Source organism: Brienomyrus brachyistius, chromosome 11 (assembly GCF_023856365.1).
Source record: "Brienomyrus brachyistius isolate T26 chromosome 11, BBRACH_0.4, whole genome shotgun sequence".
In the NCBI taxonomy this organism is placed as follows: Eukaryota; Metazoa; Chordata; class Actinopteri; order Osteoglossiformes; family Mormyridae; genus Brienomyrus; species Brienomyrus brachyistius.
In genome coordinates, this window is record NC_064543.1 from 13,882,664 (window position 1) to 13,902,632 (window position 19,969).

General features: G+C 47.8%; 1 protein-coding gene across 3 annotated transcripts; it reads right to left on the reverse strand.

The window, feature by feature from the left end:
* Nucleotides 1–2,123: 2,123 nt before the first annotated feature.
* zmp:0000001167 (protein phosphatase 1 regulatory subunit 12A) lies at nt 2,124–19,938 on the reverse strand. 3 transcript variants are annotated; one of them, XM_049031189.1, is made up of 25 exons: nt 19,575–19,938; nt 15,709–15,839; nt 15,353–15,471; nt 14,899–15,055; nt 12,709–12,853; nt 11,909–11,983; nt 11,621–11,706; nt 10,855–11,027; nt 9,499–9,599; nt 8,996–9,214; nt 8,337–8,425; nt 8,138–8,227; nt 7,881–7,979; nt 7,674–7,775; nt 7,482–7,572; nt 7,169–7,288; nt 6,904–7,006; nt 6,257–6,348; nt 6,096–6,161; nt 5,960–5,979; nt 5,758–5,821; nt 5,559–5,663; nt 5,371–5,421; nt 5,171–5,221; nt 2,124–4,472 (listed from the first exon to the last, which is right to left on the reverse strand). In XM_049031189.1, the coding sequence occupies exons 1-25, from the start codon at nt 19,848–19,850 to the stop codon at nt 4,386–4,388; spliced, it is 2,712 nt and encodes a 903-aa protein (XP_048887146.1). In that variant the 5' UTR covers nt 19,851–19,938; the 3' UTR covers nt 2,124–4,385. The 3 variants fall into 3 exon arrangements, with proteins under 3 accessions (XP_048887146.1, XP_048887147.1, XP_048887145.1); XM_049031190.1 differs by having other exon boundaries at nt 9,023–9,214; nt 10,855–11,051; XM_049031188.1 differs by having other exon boundaries at nt 10,855–11,051.
* Between the last annotated feature and the right edge of the window lie 31 nt (nt 19,939–19,969).

A 19,969-nucleotide genomic window follows, 5' to 3' on the forward strand; every position in this document is an offset into this window, starting at 1 on the left:
TAGAAACCAGTCACCCACATGTGGTGCTGAATACCTACTGTGTGAGCAGGCTTTCACTCCATTTAATCATTAAATAGGCTGGTCTAGATTGCACATCTAGGGCAGCCTGGCAGCACAGCATACTGCTGCTGCCTCAGGGTTCTGCTTGAAGTGCCTCCCCAGCTCTACGTGAGCAGATCCACATTTATTTTCACTCAGTGCTGCTTATTTTCTGCATTTCGAAGACATGCTGTGCAGAGAAAATGGCCTTGGAGTCCCTTGGAGATGCAGTGTATCGATCTGGTCTGTGTGGAACCTGTTTGTGTGACAGCCAGCCTGCTGCGTATGTTGCTGAATGTCGATTTAGCCTTTCATTCTGTTGATGATTCTGTTGAACAACTTTCCTGTTATGGATAAAAGCGTGATCCTTCTGTAGTTCATTTAGCAAGGTTCACTGTTTGGCTTAACGCATGGGGAAACCCCTATTAACTAAGCCACGCCCATTGGTGACGCAGGTGTGCAATTAAGCACACGTTCACGCAATATCCTGCAGTAAACATTCATTGCAGAATGGACAATTGTACAGAAGAGATAAGTGACTTATCATTTGGCACCATTATAGAACGCCATACATCCAACAAGTCTTTTCGCAACATTTCTGCCCTGGTCAACAGTAAGTGAAGTGATTGTGTAGGCCAAATGTCTGTAAGTTCAGGTGTGCAGTGGTCATCCTACATCAATACTCATGCTTAATGGCGTAAAACCCCACCAGCATTTGTTGTTCGTCTCCCACAATCAACTTTCCTTCTCATTTCTTCTTCTTTCTGACTTACTATATTCTCATGGTTTCTGGGTGGTATCATCCCGTTCTTTCGTGTTTCCATTTCTTGCGCCCGATTTAGTTTCACTTGCTATTTTTCGCATTCCCGTTAGCTTCCATATGCTTTTCTCTGCCTTGGCTTTTTCAGCTCATGCTCTGCCTCTGTTAACTTCTGCTTTCTCCCTTTTCTCCTCCTGGATAAAGTGTGAAGCATCTGATCCACTTTTTATGTTGAAATTTGCTTGGCCTAAGGACTGCCCGATACGCTGATGTGACTCTTTTTTCCCCATCTTCCATCACTTTTTAGAACTTGAAATCTGTTGCTGATGGACATTGCATATTCCTCCAGCTTCTGGGCGTCCATCTGAGGCTTGATGTTGTACTTTTGGCAGGGCGACCAGAAGCTACATCTGCCCATTGTCTATTATTGTACGTAAGTGGTGCATGAAGGTTCCCTGTGATGGACTGGCATCCTGTCTAGGTTGTGCCCTAGTCTTGTGCCCTATGCTGCATGGGACAGGGTCCAGGTGAACCTGACCAGGACATGTGGTTAGAAGACGCATAGATAAACATGCCAAAACTTCACTTTGAGTACTAAGAGCCATTATGTTATTTAATGAACCACTGTTAAAGTGCATTATTTAAAGGGCACAGGGTAGAACTTTCAAAACCCAATTAGGCCAAAGTAACTGGGATCTTGAATGGTTCGCTTACTTGATATATTACCGATATTCAGGTACTGAACAACACTGGAGTTTAAATGCTACAACAAACAGCTTCTGTTAAAACCCATAAGCTGTGAAATAACTTAGTAAGAAAATGTGACTTTCCTGAATCAAAAGATAATCAATGCAAGAACTCTCACTTTACATACATTAGTTTAGCAAGGAATCCATCTTGTGTACCTATAGTTAATGAATGTCTTATGAGGTATATCAATTTTATGGAAGCCATTAAAATGATATGAATGATATTTCAATGACGTTGAGCTGCCATGGCCTGTTTCCATTACAAAGTCTGCTTATGCACCCGACGCAGTGCAAGTCGGACACCATACACACCCAAGCACAAGGCAATATTCAGTCAGATTATCACCCAGATTAACCGCGGAGTAGATTCAAACCTACAGCTCTGGAGGTGTGACCTTATCCACTCAGAAAACATTCCACCTTGTTACCAGGACTTTTCTTTTATAGGGCCACGCCCCCGCCACCTGCACGCGGTCTCCCGCCACCTGCACGCGGTCTCCCGCCACCTGCACGCGGTCTCCCGCCACCTGCACGCGGTCTCCCGCCACCTCCACCAAAGAAGGGCATTCCCAGGATACAAACACTCATAACTTTATTATCAAGTGCTGACGCTGGTTCAATATATTAGAAAACCTAACTTGGAGAATGGGGAAGGGTAATAAAGTTACTTTCACTTCACATGGGTTATCGTTTCAAATGAAGGCATTTTTATACACATACTACAGTTTCTCTGGTGGGAGTGGAGAGAACCAACATTTGTGTAAAACAAAAACAAAAAACAACAACATTATAACAATATTCATTATCGTAATAACAATAATAAAACTACATTGCATATTAGTGTTTCACAAAACAGCTATTTGTATATTGTGCAATAACCTTTGTCCTTCTGCATCTGGGGAAGTGGAAGGGGCTACTCTGCTGGCCCTTTCTGTAGGTTCCTTGGAAGCTGTGGTAGCTGGAGGGAGTGGTTGACTTTCCAGGTGCATTCTAGATGGTATGGGAGTAAGGGGGGGTAACATAGAGCTGCAGAAGCTGCAGGGGTATTTAAGGTAGGCTGGTGTCCATGGTCAGATGTTTGTGAGGAAAGCTTGTGCATGGTGAGTGTCTTACAGGCGTGTTCAGTGCACCGACCTCTGGAATGATGTGCATTTGGAATGATGGTGGGTAACAATGCCGTGTTGGACAGACAAGTCTTTGTTCTGGCAGGTGTGCCGAATGTTGCTTTGACCAGCTGTGCTCAGGAGTGTGCAGCAGGAACATCATGGCACTAAGGTGCATGTTGAGTTGTGTGGTAGCCTTCAGGAAGTCGTGCAGACGATGCTTGTGGTTGGACAGAGCGCCTGGAGTGTGTTTGGTGGTGGGTAATGGGGTTGCAAAGGTCCATCTCGGCTGATCCATGTTGCTCAGGGTACATAGGTATTAAATGAGTATCTTGCTGTGAGAGTGCTTTAAAATGTCTGTGAGCACACACAAATCGTTGTGTACGTGGGCACTGAGTGTCCAGCTTCTTATCTCCACCCCAGTATATTTGGTCTTTGTTTTCCCTTTACTGACAAGCACACTGGGCTGGAGGATCTGGTCCTACAAGGAAGTGTGGGACCTGTGGACAGGCTGGTCAGGAGCTGCAAGGCTGAGTGGTGGGAACCTTTTAAGCGAAGCGTCAAGGGGGTGACATTCTTTTCACTGTCTTCTCTTTGGCACTTGAAGGGATGTAAGCAGAGGGCAGCAGGCTGACAGCGTAGGATAAAACGGGAAAAGGGTGGATACAATGAGGGGCTGGGAGGATATGGTGGGTGGGTCATATTGGAGATAATGAGGGTTGATTAGTGGGCAGAAGGGGTATGGACAGGATAACAAATAGAACATAAGTGAAGGAGTATCGAATGGTGAGTGAATGGCATATGGCAGAGTAAGGTGTGTGGAAAGAGGAATGGGTGGGACATGACTCACCGATGGGTTTTTAAGAGGAGAGTGGCCAGTACATAACTGATAACAGGGGTGTGGAGAGGGGAGTGGCCAATTCATAGCTGATTAAATGGGCGTGGAGAGGGGAGTGGCCAATTCATATCTGATTAAATGGGCGTGGAGAGGGGAGTGGCCAATTCATAGCTGATTAAATGGTCGTGGAGAGGGGAGTGGACAATTTATAACTGATTAAATGGGCGTGGAGAGGGGAGTGGCCAATTCATAGCTGATTAAATGGGCGTGGAGAGGGGAGTGGCCAATTCATATCTGATTAAATGGGCGTGGAGAGGGGAGTGGCCAATTCATAGCTGATTAAATGGGCATGGAGAAGGGAGTGGCCAATTCATAGCTGATTAAATGGGCGTGGAGAGGGGAGTGGCCAATTCATAGCTGATTAAATGGGCGTGGAGAGGGGAGTGGCCAATTCATAGCTGATTAAATGGGCGTGGAGAGGGGAGTGGACAATTCATAATTGATTAAAGGGGCGTGGAGAGGGGAGTGGACAGTTTAGAGCATTTTAAAGGGTGTGGGCAGTACATAACTGATTAAAGAGTGTGGACAGTATGTAACTGATTACACGGGCACAGACAGTGCCAAACTGAGGGGCAAGGAGATTGGAGTGGACAGTACATGACTGATTAAGGGGACATGGAAAAGGGATTGGACAACACATAACGTTTTAAAGGGGCACAGGCAGTGCACAACTGATTCAAGGGGCATGGAGAAGGGAGTGGACAATTCATAACTGATTCAAGGGGCGTGGAGAGGGGAGTGGGCGGAACAGAATGGGCAGTTCACTGCTGGCCGGAGGGATGTGGACAGAAGAGAGCATTACTATTTGCTCTCCCTGTGACCCCTTGGCTTTCCCTCTATTTTGACAGCTTGCTGATGACGCGGATCAGGGCTCCGTTCTCATCCTTCAGACGTTGATTATCGGCTCTCAGGTCCCCCAGCACCTGACAGTGGGAGGACACACACACACACACACACACACACACACACACACACACACACACACACACACAAACACACACACACACACACACACACACACACACACACACACACACAGACTGCTGAAGGTCCATCTTTTGGAAGGGTGCTTTCGAGTCACCTTCATACAAGGCTCTCTCATTAAAATGCACTCGGGATTGAGATACAAATGTCGCTTCAATGCATCACCTCAAAATCGCGGCCACGTTACTGAGAAAAGAACTGAAAGGCAGTGAGAGAGAAGCAAGTTAGAGGGGGAAAAAAGCAGGATGAAATAGAAGAGAAAGATGAGAGGGAAAAGAGCAACGGAGAATGGGGATGTAATTTGGAAAAAAAGGAGAGAAGATTAAAAGAGGAGAGAGGACTCCAAGAAGCAGGGTTAGGGGCTTCTGTTTATGCTCTTCTTCCTCTGCGAATATTTTCCCTCTTGTCAGCTATGCAACCTATTTATACAGCTGGGTTTCCTCTGCATACATACCCCTGACCCAGCGTCAGGTCGCAACATCACGCCCCCCGGAATTCGACCCTGCGGAATTCGTGTCCCGCACCCTGACCCACAGCTGAATGCTTCTGGGCACCTACAGTCCGGCCTGCTTATCTGATTACGTTCATCGCTTTTCCCATCTGAAGGTGTAATGCGCCACCCCCAGCTCATCCCTACCTTCAGCTCCTCCTCCAACTCTGCCACACGTCGCTCCAAAAGTCTCCGTTCCTGTGGAGACACAGGGACGAGGGTCAGCGTTCTGCACGGATGTGGCTCAGGTTGGGGAGACGCAGAACGGTTAGGCTGCCTGACAGCCGTTCAGAGCACTGAGGGACAGATGTCGAGGGCGAACCTTGAGCCAATGTGGACAAACTCACCTTCTTCTCCAGCTCCAGGAGGGCAGAGCAGTCACTGAAGCGCTCTTGTCTCTGCAACAACAGCATTAACCGGGGCAGTTAGAGGAAGAAGATGACAGGGCTATGACAGAATGTGCAAAGGGAGATGGTAGATATGACATTTTATGTGAAACCTGGCCGGCTTAGGGATGTGAGATGTACACAGACACCTGAGTGGCCTTGTCCAGATCGGCCCGGGTTTGGGACACAGTCCGCTGCGTGTCCTGGAGCTGAGACTGCAGCTGGCTGTTCTCCAAAGACACTTCTTCAAACAACTGGAAGGGCAAGGCGTGAGAAAGCAGTGGCGTGTTTACACATACATACACCCACATACACAGACGACACTGCGGCATCCAGATGAGAACGTACCCGCTTGTAGTCCTTCGTTTCGGAACCACGGCTGATGATGCAGTCGTTCGAAGGCCCACCAGACCTGCAGGTGCAAAGAGAAGGACATGAATCCCTTAAGCCCGAAAGAGAAGAAGGGAGCGAGATGACATCCCTGGGAGTCTGACAGTGGAAGAAGCAGGGAAAGTCAACTGGCTGCAGGAGGAGACAGACTGGGTCATACCTGCTGCTGTTCCGGCCAGCCTGTAACAAAACAAAAAAGCATGTTAAAGAACTAAAACCTGTCAATCCGTGCTCCCCATCCATCCCGTTCCCCCCAACCCACACACTCACACACAGGGACCAACAGACATACACACCTGTGACTGGGAAACCGGGCCTCTGTCCCCCCCCTCCTCTTCTACACTTAGTTCATTGTCATCGTTCTGCGGGCACAAAGTGGGCGGCAGTGAGACAGGTTCCCTAACAGGCGCCGCGTCGAGTCGTGTCCGGGGAGCGTGCTGGCCTCCGTCCTCCTCACCTCACCGGTCCGCTGTGCTGCCCTCTGTCGAACCCGAGTCCTTCTCTCCCTGTTCAGCCGGTCCTCCAGGCCGGTGCCGCCCTCCTGGGAATCTGAAGCATTTCCAGGTTTGAAAGAGTGCAATGCACAGCTTGGGGTGCATCAGCCACTTATTCCATAGTCACTAAACATTTGGCGTACACGTTGGTACCTAAAGACATTATTTTCACATTTATGAGACAAAAATGCACTTATTAGTACTATTGATGAAACATTTCCGTTAATTTGAAATTGTGCTTTACATCTGGAAATTTAAATAATTAGTATTAAAGATTACAATTGTGCATTGATTTAAAACGAATCACCTAATTTCTGACCAATCAGATTTGGCCGTGATATAAGAGTACATTAATCTAATAATGTGTCACACTCCACAACGATAAAGGCTTAAGCGGAAACTGGACCTGAGCTTCTTTAAATGTCTTATTTCTGATTTGTCGACCCAGTTTAATCATTTATCCAGCACATGGGGCCGTCCTCAGCGTCCCACGGCGCACGGCAGGCTGTGCTCACTGCACGTCTCCATCACCATGTGACACGCGAACTCAAGAAAAGCTTGTTATCACTGGGAAAGGGTGGGGGTAGGGGAGGGGGCGCTGGAGGTGTACCTCTTCCGTCTGCCGTGTGGGGCCGAGGGGCGCCGGCAGGGGTGGTGAGGCCCAGCAGGTCTGACTTCTGGAGGTTGGCAATGCGGGACCTCCAGCTCACTTCCTACACAGTGGCAGAGCATCATCACCAACATGACATCATCATTCAGCGCCCGAACACAATCCGCTGCCGTCTCTGCATGCGCACTATGACTGGCAGTTTTAAACAGGAATATGCTGGATCAGTGTTTATATGGACATTATTTATTATGGGCTCTGCTCTGACCCCCTCATCAGCCTTCTTCTGCTTCGTGTCCCTTTCATCCTCCTCCTTTTTTTTCTCTCGTTCCGTTTGCTCTGTCTTGATTGTCTTCTCTGCTTCCTGTAAGTCGGTTAGTGTCACACCCTGTGTGAAAAAAGGAACTGGGTTACATCATTGGTGGATATGTCCCCATTAATACTCATTCACACGCTGAAGACAGACAGGCATCCTGCCTGACACCCTGAATGACAGTCAGGCACCCTGAATGATAGATGGGTACTCTGAATGACACCCTCCAATGACACCCGGAATGAGAGCCTCAGCCTCCAGCGCTGACCTGAGTTGACCTGCGGGACTGCCGGGCATGCCTGGAGCGTGCTTTTCTCTGTGCTTCAGCCTCCTCATCCCTCACGGGAGTCAGATAAGACCTGGAGGGAAGCAGGGGGGGGTTAAACCATACAAGGACCCGAAAAGTCTTCCAAATTCAGCCCTGCTGGCTCCGCCCCCAAGATGCTACCCCCATACTCACTTGCGCCGCTGTTTGGTCTCCTGCTCTGCAGTTGCCAAGGTCACCGCATTTGAGGTTGTAGTTGAAAACGTGTCCCTCTTGTCTGCCTGTTCCTGAGCAAGTCTGGGGAGCGGTGGATATAGGTGTTAAGCTTATTCCAAAAAGTGCAATAAAAGGATTTCAGTATATATGCTCTACCAGGGTAGACAAGGTGACAGAGGGACAAACCTCTGGGCGACCAGGCTGTTGAGGCGATTGAGCCCAGAAGTGTTTCCTGTGCTTACAGAGGTTACCATGGGATCGTCTAGTTTTTTTCCATAAGATGAGCTGAATGACAGAGAAATTCATTTGAGACGTTAATCTGTACGACTCTAGCAAATGTATTCCCCCAAAAAACAGCGTCGGAGTAACAGAGATAAATGAGTACACATCAACGAACACGTGTGCACACATGCAGACCCATTCACGGCAGCCAACCGACGAACCTGCGTGGTAAGCCAGGGGCGGGGCCTGTCAAATCGCTCGCCGATTGGCTGTTGAAGCGGCGTGTGTAGGAGGAGCTACGAGTTAGGCCACTGGGAGAGACAAAAAAAATGGTGAAGCCAAGTGGTGCATCAGTGGAAATGGCCGCTAGCTAATGCATTTTGGGTACAGGTGAGCACAGCCAGGTGAATGGATGCCAACCTGCTGGAGGTGTCGGTGGGAGGGTTGTTGTCCGTAATGCTGAAAAGTCGGCGGGAAGGAGTGGGGGGTACCCGGGCCAGCCTGGTCTCCTGCGCCACACAGAGGTAGAGACAAGAATGACCACCCATCACAGATCACCTGACCTTTAAGTTGTCTTTTGTCGGTTTCAATTTCACGTTTTCTTGTCACAAGTTCTCACGGAACACAGCGGTATTCTTGTGCTAGAGTTGCAAGGGATACAGACTGGTACAGGGAGAAAAAGAAGATTGGAAGAAAGAATTTCTGTGTCCGACTGTAGAATCGACGTCTCCGAGGCCTGCGTCCGAGTGTGTCTGAGTGTCACCAGTGTGTGTGAGCATCAGTGTGTGTGAATATCAGTGCCACCGAGTATCAGTCCGTAAGTCTGCAAAAGCTTCTTGGTGTCAATGAGTATTAGTGTGTGCAAAGAGTTGTGGTATTAAAACGTTTGGCTTCATGTGTGCCGCTATGCAAGGCGTTTCTTTGTAAGATAACAAGCACAGTGGTACTTTATAAGGCACTCAGCTGAGCCCAGAAAAGCTCAGCAAAAGCCCTTTACTGGGGTAACCATACGCGTTTCCTAGGCAAAACCAGCTGTGTGACAGTATGTTAAGCATATTGGAGGATTGATGGTAGCTCACGTTTGTGTGTGGGCCAGGTCGCGGTACCTTGGCGTCAGACTCGGAGCTGAGCCTGGGACTGGACGCTGAGCGGGTCATCGTCTGGGGAGTCCACTCAGGGTTGTTGCCCTGGCGACTGGGCTCGGTGCCCCCACCCAGCGCCACGGAGCTGTCTGATTTGCGCAGGGATGTCCTCCAGGAGCCTGGGGCCTCGACCACAGGGGGCTTCCCAGGATCTGGCTGGATTGGAAAAGGACTGGTTTTACCCATAATTCTTATCTGCATGCTAATTTGAAAACAATATCATTAAAGTATGTTTAAGTCGAGCCACCAACCCACCAAAACCTCCCTCCAAATACAGTCCCCAATTCTGCCTATACAAAATGTTCCATTCTATTTCACAGAAAATGGCAGTTAGATGCACAACCTTCATAACAGCAGACCAAAAAAACACCCATTACTCGCATGTATCAGCGGAATAGAATGTGCACAGTCCCCGCCTCCCCACAATGAGCCACACCCACCTTTTTACTCTGGGTCGCCGTGGCGCTGGCTGCCGTGGAGACCGCAGAGAGGGCCGAGGTGTTCCGCTTGTTGTTGATGATCTCGCGGGTTTTTGCTTTCTCTGCCAGGCAGCAAACGGAGCGTTAGGTGAGCCTTTCTGGGTGGCGCTCAGGCCTGTCACATATCTGCCATCTGATGCAGCCAAGCAACAGGTTCTGCCACATAACGAGCCAGCAACTGTCACAACCGGAGATGGAATCTGCTCCTGAGATCAGTCCTGAGCTGACAGACAACAAACACATATTCCCCGCTCCGGGCCGCTACAGCAACCCACACCCAGACCCGTCAGTGTTGTGCGTAAGAGACGGGGCATGTCCCTCTGACAACACAGCCGTCAAGAACATTATCCAACTCACCTGACTCTCCATTCAAGACCTAAAGCCGACTGGGTGCTGTTCGGGCGTTGGCATCAGGAACCGCATGTATAGTTTCCTAAAAACCACTATTGGAGGCACGGCCAAGGCAGGCAGAGCTAAAGCCTCATGACAAATAGCATCGGATCCCAGCGTGTGCTGGTTTTTGTTCCAGGCAAGATTTTAATTGGCCTCGACTGAGCTTCGGGTTACAAATCATTTAATGAATATGCTGACAATGAACACAAGGACTCCATGCAATCTGGCTGCCAGTCATTGACAGCTGACAGGGCGACTACTGGGAGACTAGAATAAAAAAACCAGTAAGGAAAGTCAAAGAAAACATGAGGTGATACAGGGTAGATGCCCCAACCCCAGCCGAATATAATAATCAAGGAAATGAGGGGGGGGGGGGGGGGGTGGTAAATAATTCTCGATCTGGTTCATACCTTGTTTTTTCATTTTGTTTTTTTTTTTTTTGAGGGGGTGAGGAAAAGAATCAGAAAAGAAAAACGGAGAAAAAATATCTGGGTTTTATTAAAGACCAACAATGGAGCCCTAAACCGAAGCACACGAAAGAACATGTTAGACTACCGTAACAAAAAATAACTACGTAAACAAAAATTTATACAAAAATGAAATACTATTCCCTACTGTAAATCCGCGATGTTCCCACACTGCTGACCTGAATGTGTCCAGACACTCTGCAGTCACAGGGTTAATATCCATCTTGAGATAATGAAACTAGCCTAGCTTTTGTCGCAGACGCGATCACTTGGTCATGATTGGACCAAAATAGTCATGTGACACATATAGTTGGATGTAAAAAAAAAAAAAAAAAATAGGTGTAAAATTTACAAAACCTACAGCTTGCCCTTACTTTAAATGGAATAATAATTTAATGATTTACATCTGTTATAGTATTAACTGGGAAATGAAAAATGAGAAAGGGAAAGGAGTCACCTGATTCGGCGTCACTTTCTGATTCGCTGTCTTCCTCTGAGCTGGAGCTGCTGGAAGCGCCAGAAGGTCCCTGGGGACCAGCCTGCATGTCTTCCTCCTCATCCTCATTGGGGGTGTTCTGCAGGGGTGGGGGCGGATGCCGCTCCCGTTCATGCAGGCTGATCTTCTCTTTGCTGCTCATACGAGAAATTGAGGTCCTGGGGGGGAGGGAGGGGAGGCGGGTGCCGAAGTGATGATGGACAGCATGCAGGGGCCAAACAGTGAAGGCGACACACAAGGTACAGCCAATTAGTGAGCAGGCAAAAACAGTGAGACACAGTCAAGGTGGTACAGACACCACCACAAGTCTGCGATTTAACAGTCACCAGTTTAACTGATACAACCAAATGCATTAAATGATATTTCTTAAAAGCAATTACTTGAGGTGGTGTACCACAACTCTAAACAACTGTCTGTATCTCCTTGTTGCCAGAGTGATCTATAACTCATTATCCTCAGTGTCAGAAACCCATGGTGACCGTGCCTGCTTTCACAGTGATTGTGTGAGCCTCTCCGTGTTTAACTGATCAGTTCATGGCCTTGATGGCTGAGATTATCCCAGGGTGCACCTCAGTGCTGTAGCACAAGGGTGCCACCGGGGCTGCAGTGCTGGGTGTGCTGCCACGTTGGTGATCTGGTGCCACGTTCCCATAGCAAACAAGAGGCCCGGTGAGGTGGTGACACACATTGCGCCCCAGGACCCGGCTACGGAGACCCTCAGGCCCACCTGCGTGCCCGCGGGGGTGCTGTGGAGACAGGCGAGCTGGTCTCGATGATGGGCGGCTGGGAGAGTTTCTGTCGTTCACTTCGCATCTAAGGGTGATAGAGTCAGAGTGACCGAGGGATAAGAAGAGAGAGAATAAGAGATTTGGGGCAAGAGGAAAAATAACTAGACAGGGCAAAAATCAAACTGAATTTCTGGCATAAGGACTTACAGGAGGACAAACGGGGACTGAAATGAATAAAGGGACAGACAGACGGACGGACAGGCATGCAGATGGACGGATGCACTCACAACATTCTGTTTCTTCTGGAGCTCCTCCAGGGTGTCCACCAAATTCTCATCCGCGACATCCAGGGGAGTCTGGCCCTGAGACACAGAGGCAGAATGTGGCTCCTCGAATCCACCTCACCCAGCCTGTGTGCATGTGTGTGTGCATGTGTGTGTGCATGTGTGTGGGCATGTGTGTGTGCATGTGTGTGTGCATGTGTGTGTGCATGTGTGCATGTTGGCATGTGATGGACTGTTTCAAGTTAAACCAAACCTTCGTAACCAGCTCTGGCTCTAGCTAACATGGCAACGTAATGAAGGCCCTGATTATGTTCCGTCATAAAGGATTTCTTTCACAGAGCAGTGACACACAAACCACTTTGCAGAGACAAAAATCCAGTCTTAATCTGTATAATAATGTCAGTTAACGCTGCATTCTGAACCATAATTCCAAAGACCGATTACTCAAAACACAATAAGCATATCTGTTCAGGATTAGTGAGAGGGTTCACAAATCGCCAGTTCAAGTCAGTGGCTTCCAGAACAGGATGAGAGTCACAAGTATTTGTAGCAAAGCTGGACACAATAAAACTCACAGACATAAAGGCAACAGCCTGCAGCTGCTAATTAAAACCCTCCTCAAACGCAAGCATGGATGCCTGAAGTTAATATACAGGAAGGCAATGAAATTTTTGGAAGGTTAATTGGTATGGCTGGCTGTTCGGAGCAAACCAAATGTCACTTATAGGCGGGGGTGGTGTGGAACATTGTGGGACAGAGTGGGACTAAGGAAGGAAGTGTGGGACAGGGTTTTTCCCCCTCACCACGATATTGACTGCTCCCATGTCACACATGTTCTCTGCCAGCAGGCTGCAGGCCTCTTCCTGGCCCCAGTGTGCAGCGGCATGCAGTGGTGTCCACCCGTCGCAGTCCTTGCAGTCCACATCAAGCCCGCACTGGAACAGCACCCTGAGTGGGGAGGAGTCAGCAGTCACCGCCATTGGGTATCGCCACCAAGCGGTTTAGCCAATGAAAAGTGGGTTAGGCGAGCGAGTCTGGATTCCAGTCACTGAACTGGCATGTTCATTGACATAAAAGATGATCAACGCTACACACTTTAGGACAAACACACGAGAATAACACAGCGACCCTTGTGTGTGGAGTGCAGCTTACAAGGCACAATGTTATAAATGGTTTCTTAGCCAAGACAACCCCCTAATTTTGCCAAAGTTACCAAGATTCAGTAAATTACTATACAGTTATGTTTATGACTTCATGTCGTTAGGAGCAACTATAAAACAGAACAGAATATTAAATTAGGTCAAATCAGACGAAAAACACAAGTATGCCGAAAGAGCAAACTTTAGCACATAAAACCAGTCATTCACTACAGAAACACAAACAGACAATGCATTCTTATTTTCATGTTTGGCTGCTTGCTTAAACATGGCATGAGTATTTTAAAACCCTATTAACATAAACATAAAAAATATATGAAAGCTAGTAATTAGCAAGCCGGCTAATCATATGCATTTCTGTAACTGGTTCATCCCACATCCACCTGTGTATTACCAGTCGTATTTATTACGTTCATTACTTTTGCCACTTGAGTGCAAATGCAGTTAATGAACGAGGAACCTAACAGCCAGAAAAACTGCAGCATCTGTACATGTGATCCCAGTGATTTATCCTAACATTACGTTGTACACTGGCTTTCTGACAGCTAGGCTTATATTTAAAAAATCAGTAATATCAATGTTTCCTTGAGGGGGCCGGCCGCCCCCCCGAATGGCCTAGTTAGCCACACAGGCTACAGGTGGGGTACTGGGTTACCGATACTGATTAGGCTACAGTAGGCAGGTTGCATTTTTAAGAGAATGACAGTTGGGTAAACTTCCCCAAAACCTACAAGAGGAAGCAAAAAGATACACTGAAAGCCATATTTCCCTGCATAACAACAGAAAAAGCCCATCTGGGCAGGAAAACTATCTGACAACACAGCTATAAGACAGGCTTAATTCAATAAATTAGCTCTGTGAAAGGTGGAACACTCAATGGCACTCAACAGCAGGAGGAAACGTCCCGAACTACCCAAAGACTCTGGGGAAAAATACAAAATAAAAAAAATTCATACGAGGGGGGCACCGGCATTACTTTTTTTAAACTTGGCTAAAAACTTAAAGTTAACCCCGTGCCTGACTGAAACGCTCGTCAGTAGTTTGGCAGTTTTTCCTGTACAACCTTCACTCCCGTGGTTTAGATTACCGGCCTGATATGCCTCTCAAATTAAGCAAATTAACCTTAAGCTGTTTGGATCTGAATAGAAAGTGAAAGACAGTCATCCGTTTGTTTTTAGTGGAAATTCAGTGCAACTCCACACCCCCTTAAGAAATTTATATGGTAACCTACATATGTAATGTTAACTAAATGTGCATTCAAGAATTTTTCCCAATTACCAGATCTTATCTACATTAACATTTACTGTAACCTGACCACTCGGCCTACCTGACTCCGCATTAGTACAAAACCACAATATACAAAAGAGGTCTAATGCCAAAATGAGGCAATACATTAAGGTTGCATGAATCGCTGACCATGAAGTCTGACACTAAATCATGAAAACTTTAGCTAGCCACATAGTTACTGTAGCCAGCTAGCTACAGACACAAGCTAATGTGCACGATTGGTGCCATTAGCCGTTTAGCTAACTAACAAGAGCAAGCCAGCTAAAACAAGCAGATGTAGGAGTAGCTAGCCAGTGAATACCTGCTCTGGTCCCCAGTTATCTACAAGAAAGAAGGTAATGGGATTTTTTTGTGTACTATGTAAAAATGGAAAAAAACAACATCCATATTTGATATACGTAATACAAGATTTCACATTCTTTCGCAACCATACAAGCTAAATTAGCATAAATTAGCATAAAAGTGCCACTCTCTGGAAGTAGCTGAAACTATGTGTGTCAAAAAATAAATGTAATAAATGTTTTGCAATGCCGCCCCACCCCGACTCACTTCATGACCTCCATGTAGCCTTTGGCTGCCGCCACGTGAAGGGTAGTGGCTCCCGTGATGGAGTGAGGGGTCAAGGTGCCACGCCCAGCCGAGATCGCCATGGCATCCCGCAGCATCACCCTCTCCTCCTCACGCCTGGCGCTCTCCATGTCCACCCCTGACAGGCCGTAAGAATGTGTTACATCATTTCTAATGCGTTTGCTTTAATCTGCAGATACATCAGAAAAGGATCCGTTTTAATGTGACTCTGTCCTACACTGAAGGCTGTAGCTCCAGAACTCATGGGTACAAAAACCGATGCCTGGTGCAAACATTGCTCCGCCTCTCTGTAGTGTACCCAGTCATTAATCGGCCAATGACCAGCTCAGTCAACATTCCCGCCTCTAGCACTTCAGCCAATCAGAATAAGATGGTCCGGAGGGGGGTGTGGTCAGGTGCTGATGGACATTCTTACCCTGCTTCTTTATCTCTGCTTTCAAGAGTCTGTCCATTGCATCTTCTGTGGCTACATCCAGAGGCAGCTCTCCCTCACTATTTACGGCTCCCACCAGTGCGCCGTGGTCAATCAAGAACCTGCAACAACAGCAGTCACAGAGAAGGTCCCACCCGCGTGTCAAAAAGTGACCTAGAGACTAACGCTGGCACACAGGTCTACTCAAAAATAAACATAGGCACAAATATTCACATTTCCAGAAGGACCTGGTGAGAAAACATAAAACACCCACAGGTCAATGCAAACACACAAGGGTGTCCAGGAAATACACACAAACTGAGTGCAAAGGCTCACATACATAGCAGAGTGACACCTACTTGGCGATTGGGATGAATCCGCAGGAGGCGGCAGCGTGGAGGGGGGTCCAGCCCTCATTGTCCCCTCGATTGACCTCACTCCCGTTCTCCACCAGGAACTGCACCATATCTATATTCTCATCAATACAGGCCTGCAGGGGGCAGGAAGAGCGACACACAATCATAAAGCCTGATTAAGCTGAGACCTGAGGAGAGGACTTCATGGAGATCTTCAATCAGATGTTCAGCAAATGGTCAGTAACTCTTTTAGCAGAGGTATTATGGAGGGCTTTAACGAACAGAGAAGCAGGAGAAGCAGATCCTACTGGGGAACCAAGCTGGGGATGGGAACTGGGAACCAGCAGAATTACCCCTGTCCTGTGACGGCCAAGTCAGATCCTTTTGCAGCAGTTTTTGCTCCAGCTAATGTCTTAATGAAGTTAGGTTATGTCATTATGGATGCAGATCACTCTACTAACTGAACATTTACATTTTCCATATTTTGCAGATACTTTTGTCCAAAGTTACATACAAGTGAGGCTGTTAAAGATTCAGTTAGGCATAAGTGCAACTAGGCTGAGCTTCCAATGAATGCCGAGGTATAAGTGCAAGTGGTGCTGGATCGGGAGCTACACCGCAACTTCTAACAAAGCATCAACCTAATAAGACTATTCGATGACCAGAAATGCAACATTAAACACATTCAGAGAATGTAAAGAGGTGTCAGGCTAACAGAGTAATCTATGGAAGGGATGGATCTTGCATGTTCACACTGCTGACAGTGTCATGAAGAAAGCTTTAGCAAAGGACTTGCTCAGGTAAACATAGGTAAAACAAAACAGTAAAGATAATTCTAAATTTATTTCTCTTCTAAATGAATACTTAAAGCTGTACAAATTACTGGAATTATGGCCAATTATTCCCCAATCTGCAATTATTCATACTATGTCACTTTCTCAATGTGCAATACGGGCGCTTGCACTAACCCCCACATATGCAAACACAGACGTTCCTTTATTTATGACTTTTTAATGTTTATTTCTGAATTTTATTTTATAGCATCTTCTTATCCACCAGTGTTAAGAGACTTCTTTACTGCTTGTCCTCTCGTCCAACACATTTAAGTGTAACGTTGACCCAGCGTTAAAACACATATGACAAATAAGACTGAAACTAATATATTCAAGGCTTGTTGTTTATAATTGACTATGTAATAGGTGTTTTCTATCAGTTATTTTGTAATGAATGAGTGGAGCTGAAGGCAGACCCAGCTTGCAGTACAATTGGTGATGCACCCATCCAGGGAATCCCTCCCCAGAAAAGGGACTCGAGCCCCTCTCCATAGGTGCCGAGGTGGCTTAGGGCACTGTCTCTTTATGGGTTGGGGTTAGGGCACTGTCTCTTTATGGGTTGGGGTTAGGGCACTGTCTCTTTATGGGTTGGGGTTAGGGCACTGTCTCTTTATGGGTTGGGGTTAGGGCACTGTCTCTTTATGGGTTGGGGTTAGGGCACTGTCTCTTTATGGGTTGGGGTTAGGGCACTGTCTCTTTATGGGTTGGGGTTAGGGCACTGTCTCTTTATGGGTTGGGGTTAGGGCACTGTCTCTTTATGGGTTGGGGTTAGGGCACTGTCTCTTTATGGGTTGGGGTTAGGGCACTGTCTCTTTATGGGTTGGGGTTAGGGCACTGTCTCTTTATGGGTTGGGGTTAGGGCACTATCTCTTTGAAGGAATGTCATGTGCGACGGTGATGACACCTCCCATTAAGGGAAACTCCATGTCACCCCCCCCAAAAACTACTCCGAGCACACACACTCCGCCCTTTGTATCAGACAGGTTCAGGATAGTCTTTATCGAATCAAGAAATGATTGAGTCTCAGAACTGATCTTCCATTTCACCAAAAGCAAGAGTCTGATTATCACTTAATTGCGACTAGCACTCCATGTCATTGACTCATCCTGCTTTGCTGTTAGTAACCTAAAAAGCCCAGAAGGCCATAATAAAGAAACATGCTTCCACCCAAACAAAAAGCAGAAAGACAGGCAGGCATATCCCCAGTGTTTCATAGAGGCACTAGCCATCAACCAAAGTTCAGCTCTGGTAAACTCCCTGCCAGGTCAGCCTTTAGGTCAGAGCACAAGGGACGGTCCACTGAAGACTGTTCTGCTCTAACAAGGGGGCTGTTTCCAAAAGGACTGCCCTCCCTTCCCCCCGGTGCACTGCCTTGGGGGGGTCGAAAGAGTGGGACCGGACGGGTGAGTGGAAAAGCTCATGAAAAGCTGCATTATGACACGAGCAGGGCCCACTAGCCCTCCTTGGGGCCTGTGACTCAGGCGCTCGCTTCATCAGTCGGCCATGTTTTTTTTCCGCTGCTTTTCCGCCGGACCGCCTTGTGTTTGGCAGCCGGGTGGGCGGGAGCAGGGCCACGCGGAGGGCACGGGAGAGAGGGAACAGGACAGGCCGCGGAGCGGAGGAGAGCGGGATTGAGGGAACAAGGCAAAGAGACAATTTGGATGGATGGGATGGAAAATTTGCAGTGTATATTTAATTTGGGTTGCCTGGCAACAGGCTCACAACAGGAGTGAGAGTTAGAGACGAAGACACGATGAAAGAGGGGGGTGAAAAAAAGGCAGAATACAACCCCAGAAATGGACACACACTTTCTCGCACACACACACACACACACACGGTCCTCCCTGATGAGATTCAGGGTTAAGGTCAAACTGACGGTTATTTTTGGTAGGTCCCAGGCGACGGAGTGAGAGAGGAAGTGCTCTTTGAGCAAATTATGTGCTCTAAGGCCGGTTTGTTAGCAGCACTGTACCCCAGGCAGCTACCAAGTACTTAAATAAAGTTGAAAATTAGAAGGCCACGGAGTTATTACTGAAAAAAGATACCTGTCTTACAAAACCTAGTTGCATGCCCAACACACACATACATATAACATGCCTAAGCATGACAATTACATTATACATCGAGGATATAGAATATTACCATATCATTTACTAATAAGAAATGTTTGTGTGCTAAAGATTAAGAATAATACACAAAATGTATATCGCACCTAGATAGTTTTAAATCTATATTTAAGAAATACCGAGAATTTATAATACCATTCGGCTTTAAAGACCCTTTTCAGAACAACAGTAGTCTTCTAAAAAAAAAAAGTTTTACGCCCCCTCTGTGATTAAACACCGACTAGAGGGCAGAAAAGGGGGCTTTCGATGGGATCGGGGAGGCTGACGGGGGAGCGGCGTGACCCCACTGCGGACTGCCAGGTACACTTCTTGGTGACGGAGCGACATTCCTCGGCATATCGTGGGGGAAAATAACGCAGGCACACACCAGCGGGAACCGATCCCAATACGACACACTTCCATGTCACTCAATATCGTACTTTTAATTAGCCCACATCTGCCTGCTTCATTTACCGCTGGGTGTCACTGGCCATGTCATTCCCGACTTGGGAAACCCACGGGGGAAAAAGTGTGTCACTATGAGGGCTCGCCTCTGGATACTGGGCTAGGAATGGGATCGGGAGCTGGGCTGCGATGTGAAATCCGCTTTGAGACGTTTCTCCCTTTGTTATGAAGCCTGGAAGCTGAGCCCTGGGCGAAACGCCCTCCCCCAATAAAGCGGAATCGGTCCCTATTCCCCCAGCTCACCTGCTATAAATCAAAGTAAAGGTCTAATTCGGATTTGAGAGCCGCTGCCCGACCGCTAACCTGTCCACATACAACTTTTTGCAGTCTGTTAGTTCGTATTTGTCAACCGCAGTGTCACTTTGTCGTGAACCCGGACCTGTTGGATTCTACTTGCCCGACAGATGTACGATCATCCGGGCTGTCACACCCGGCTCGACACGGTCGCCACTTATCTCGCACTTACCTGGTGCAGTGCAGTCAGTCCGTCCACATTCGCGTGGTTTATATCGGCTCCCTGCTTCAGCAGTTCTGACACTTCTTCCCGGTCTCCGGCGGAGCAAGCAGCCATAAACACTGCACCCTGGGCAAAGCGCACTCGGGCCCGACGCCCTCCGCCCGTCGAGGGCCGATCTCGCAGCTCCGTCCCGGTTCTGTCGGTTTCGGATCCCAGCCACCGCTGGAGCTGGTCGTGCCGTCGCTGCTTCGCAGCTTCGGACCGGGAGCGATCGTCCGCCGCCATCTTCCTCAAGTTTCTCCCGGGAAGACTCAGCTCATGATCCGGGGAGAGGATGAGAGAGGCGGGCCGACGAGGTGAACTCTGCCCCCTGGCGGTGCAAGCGCGGAACGCCGGAGCCTGGC

Bases quoted from the DNA above. Each gene is read 5' to 3' on its own strand.
- zmp:0000001167 (XM_049031188.1), bottom strand. From the start codon at position 19,850: ATGGCGGCGGACGATCGCTCCCGGTCCGAAGCTGCGAAGCAGCGACGG. The intron at 11,707-11,908 runs GTGAGTGCATCC...TATCACCCTTAG, and splicing joins TCCAGAAGAAACAGAATGTT to ATGCGAAGTGAACGACAGAA. The intron at 5,980-6,095 runs GTGTGTATGTCT...GTTTTGTTACAG, and splicing joins GCCCGGTTTCCCAGTCACAG to GCTGGCCGGAACAGCAGCAG.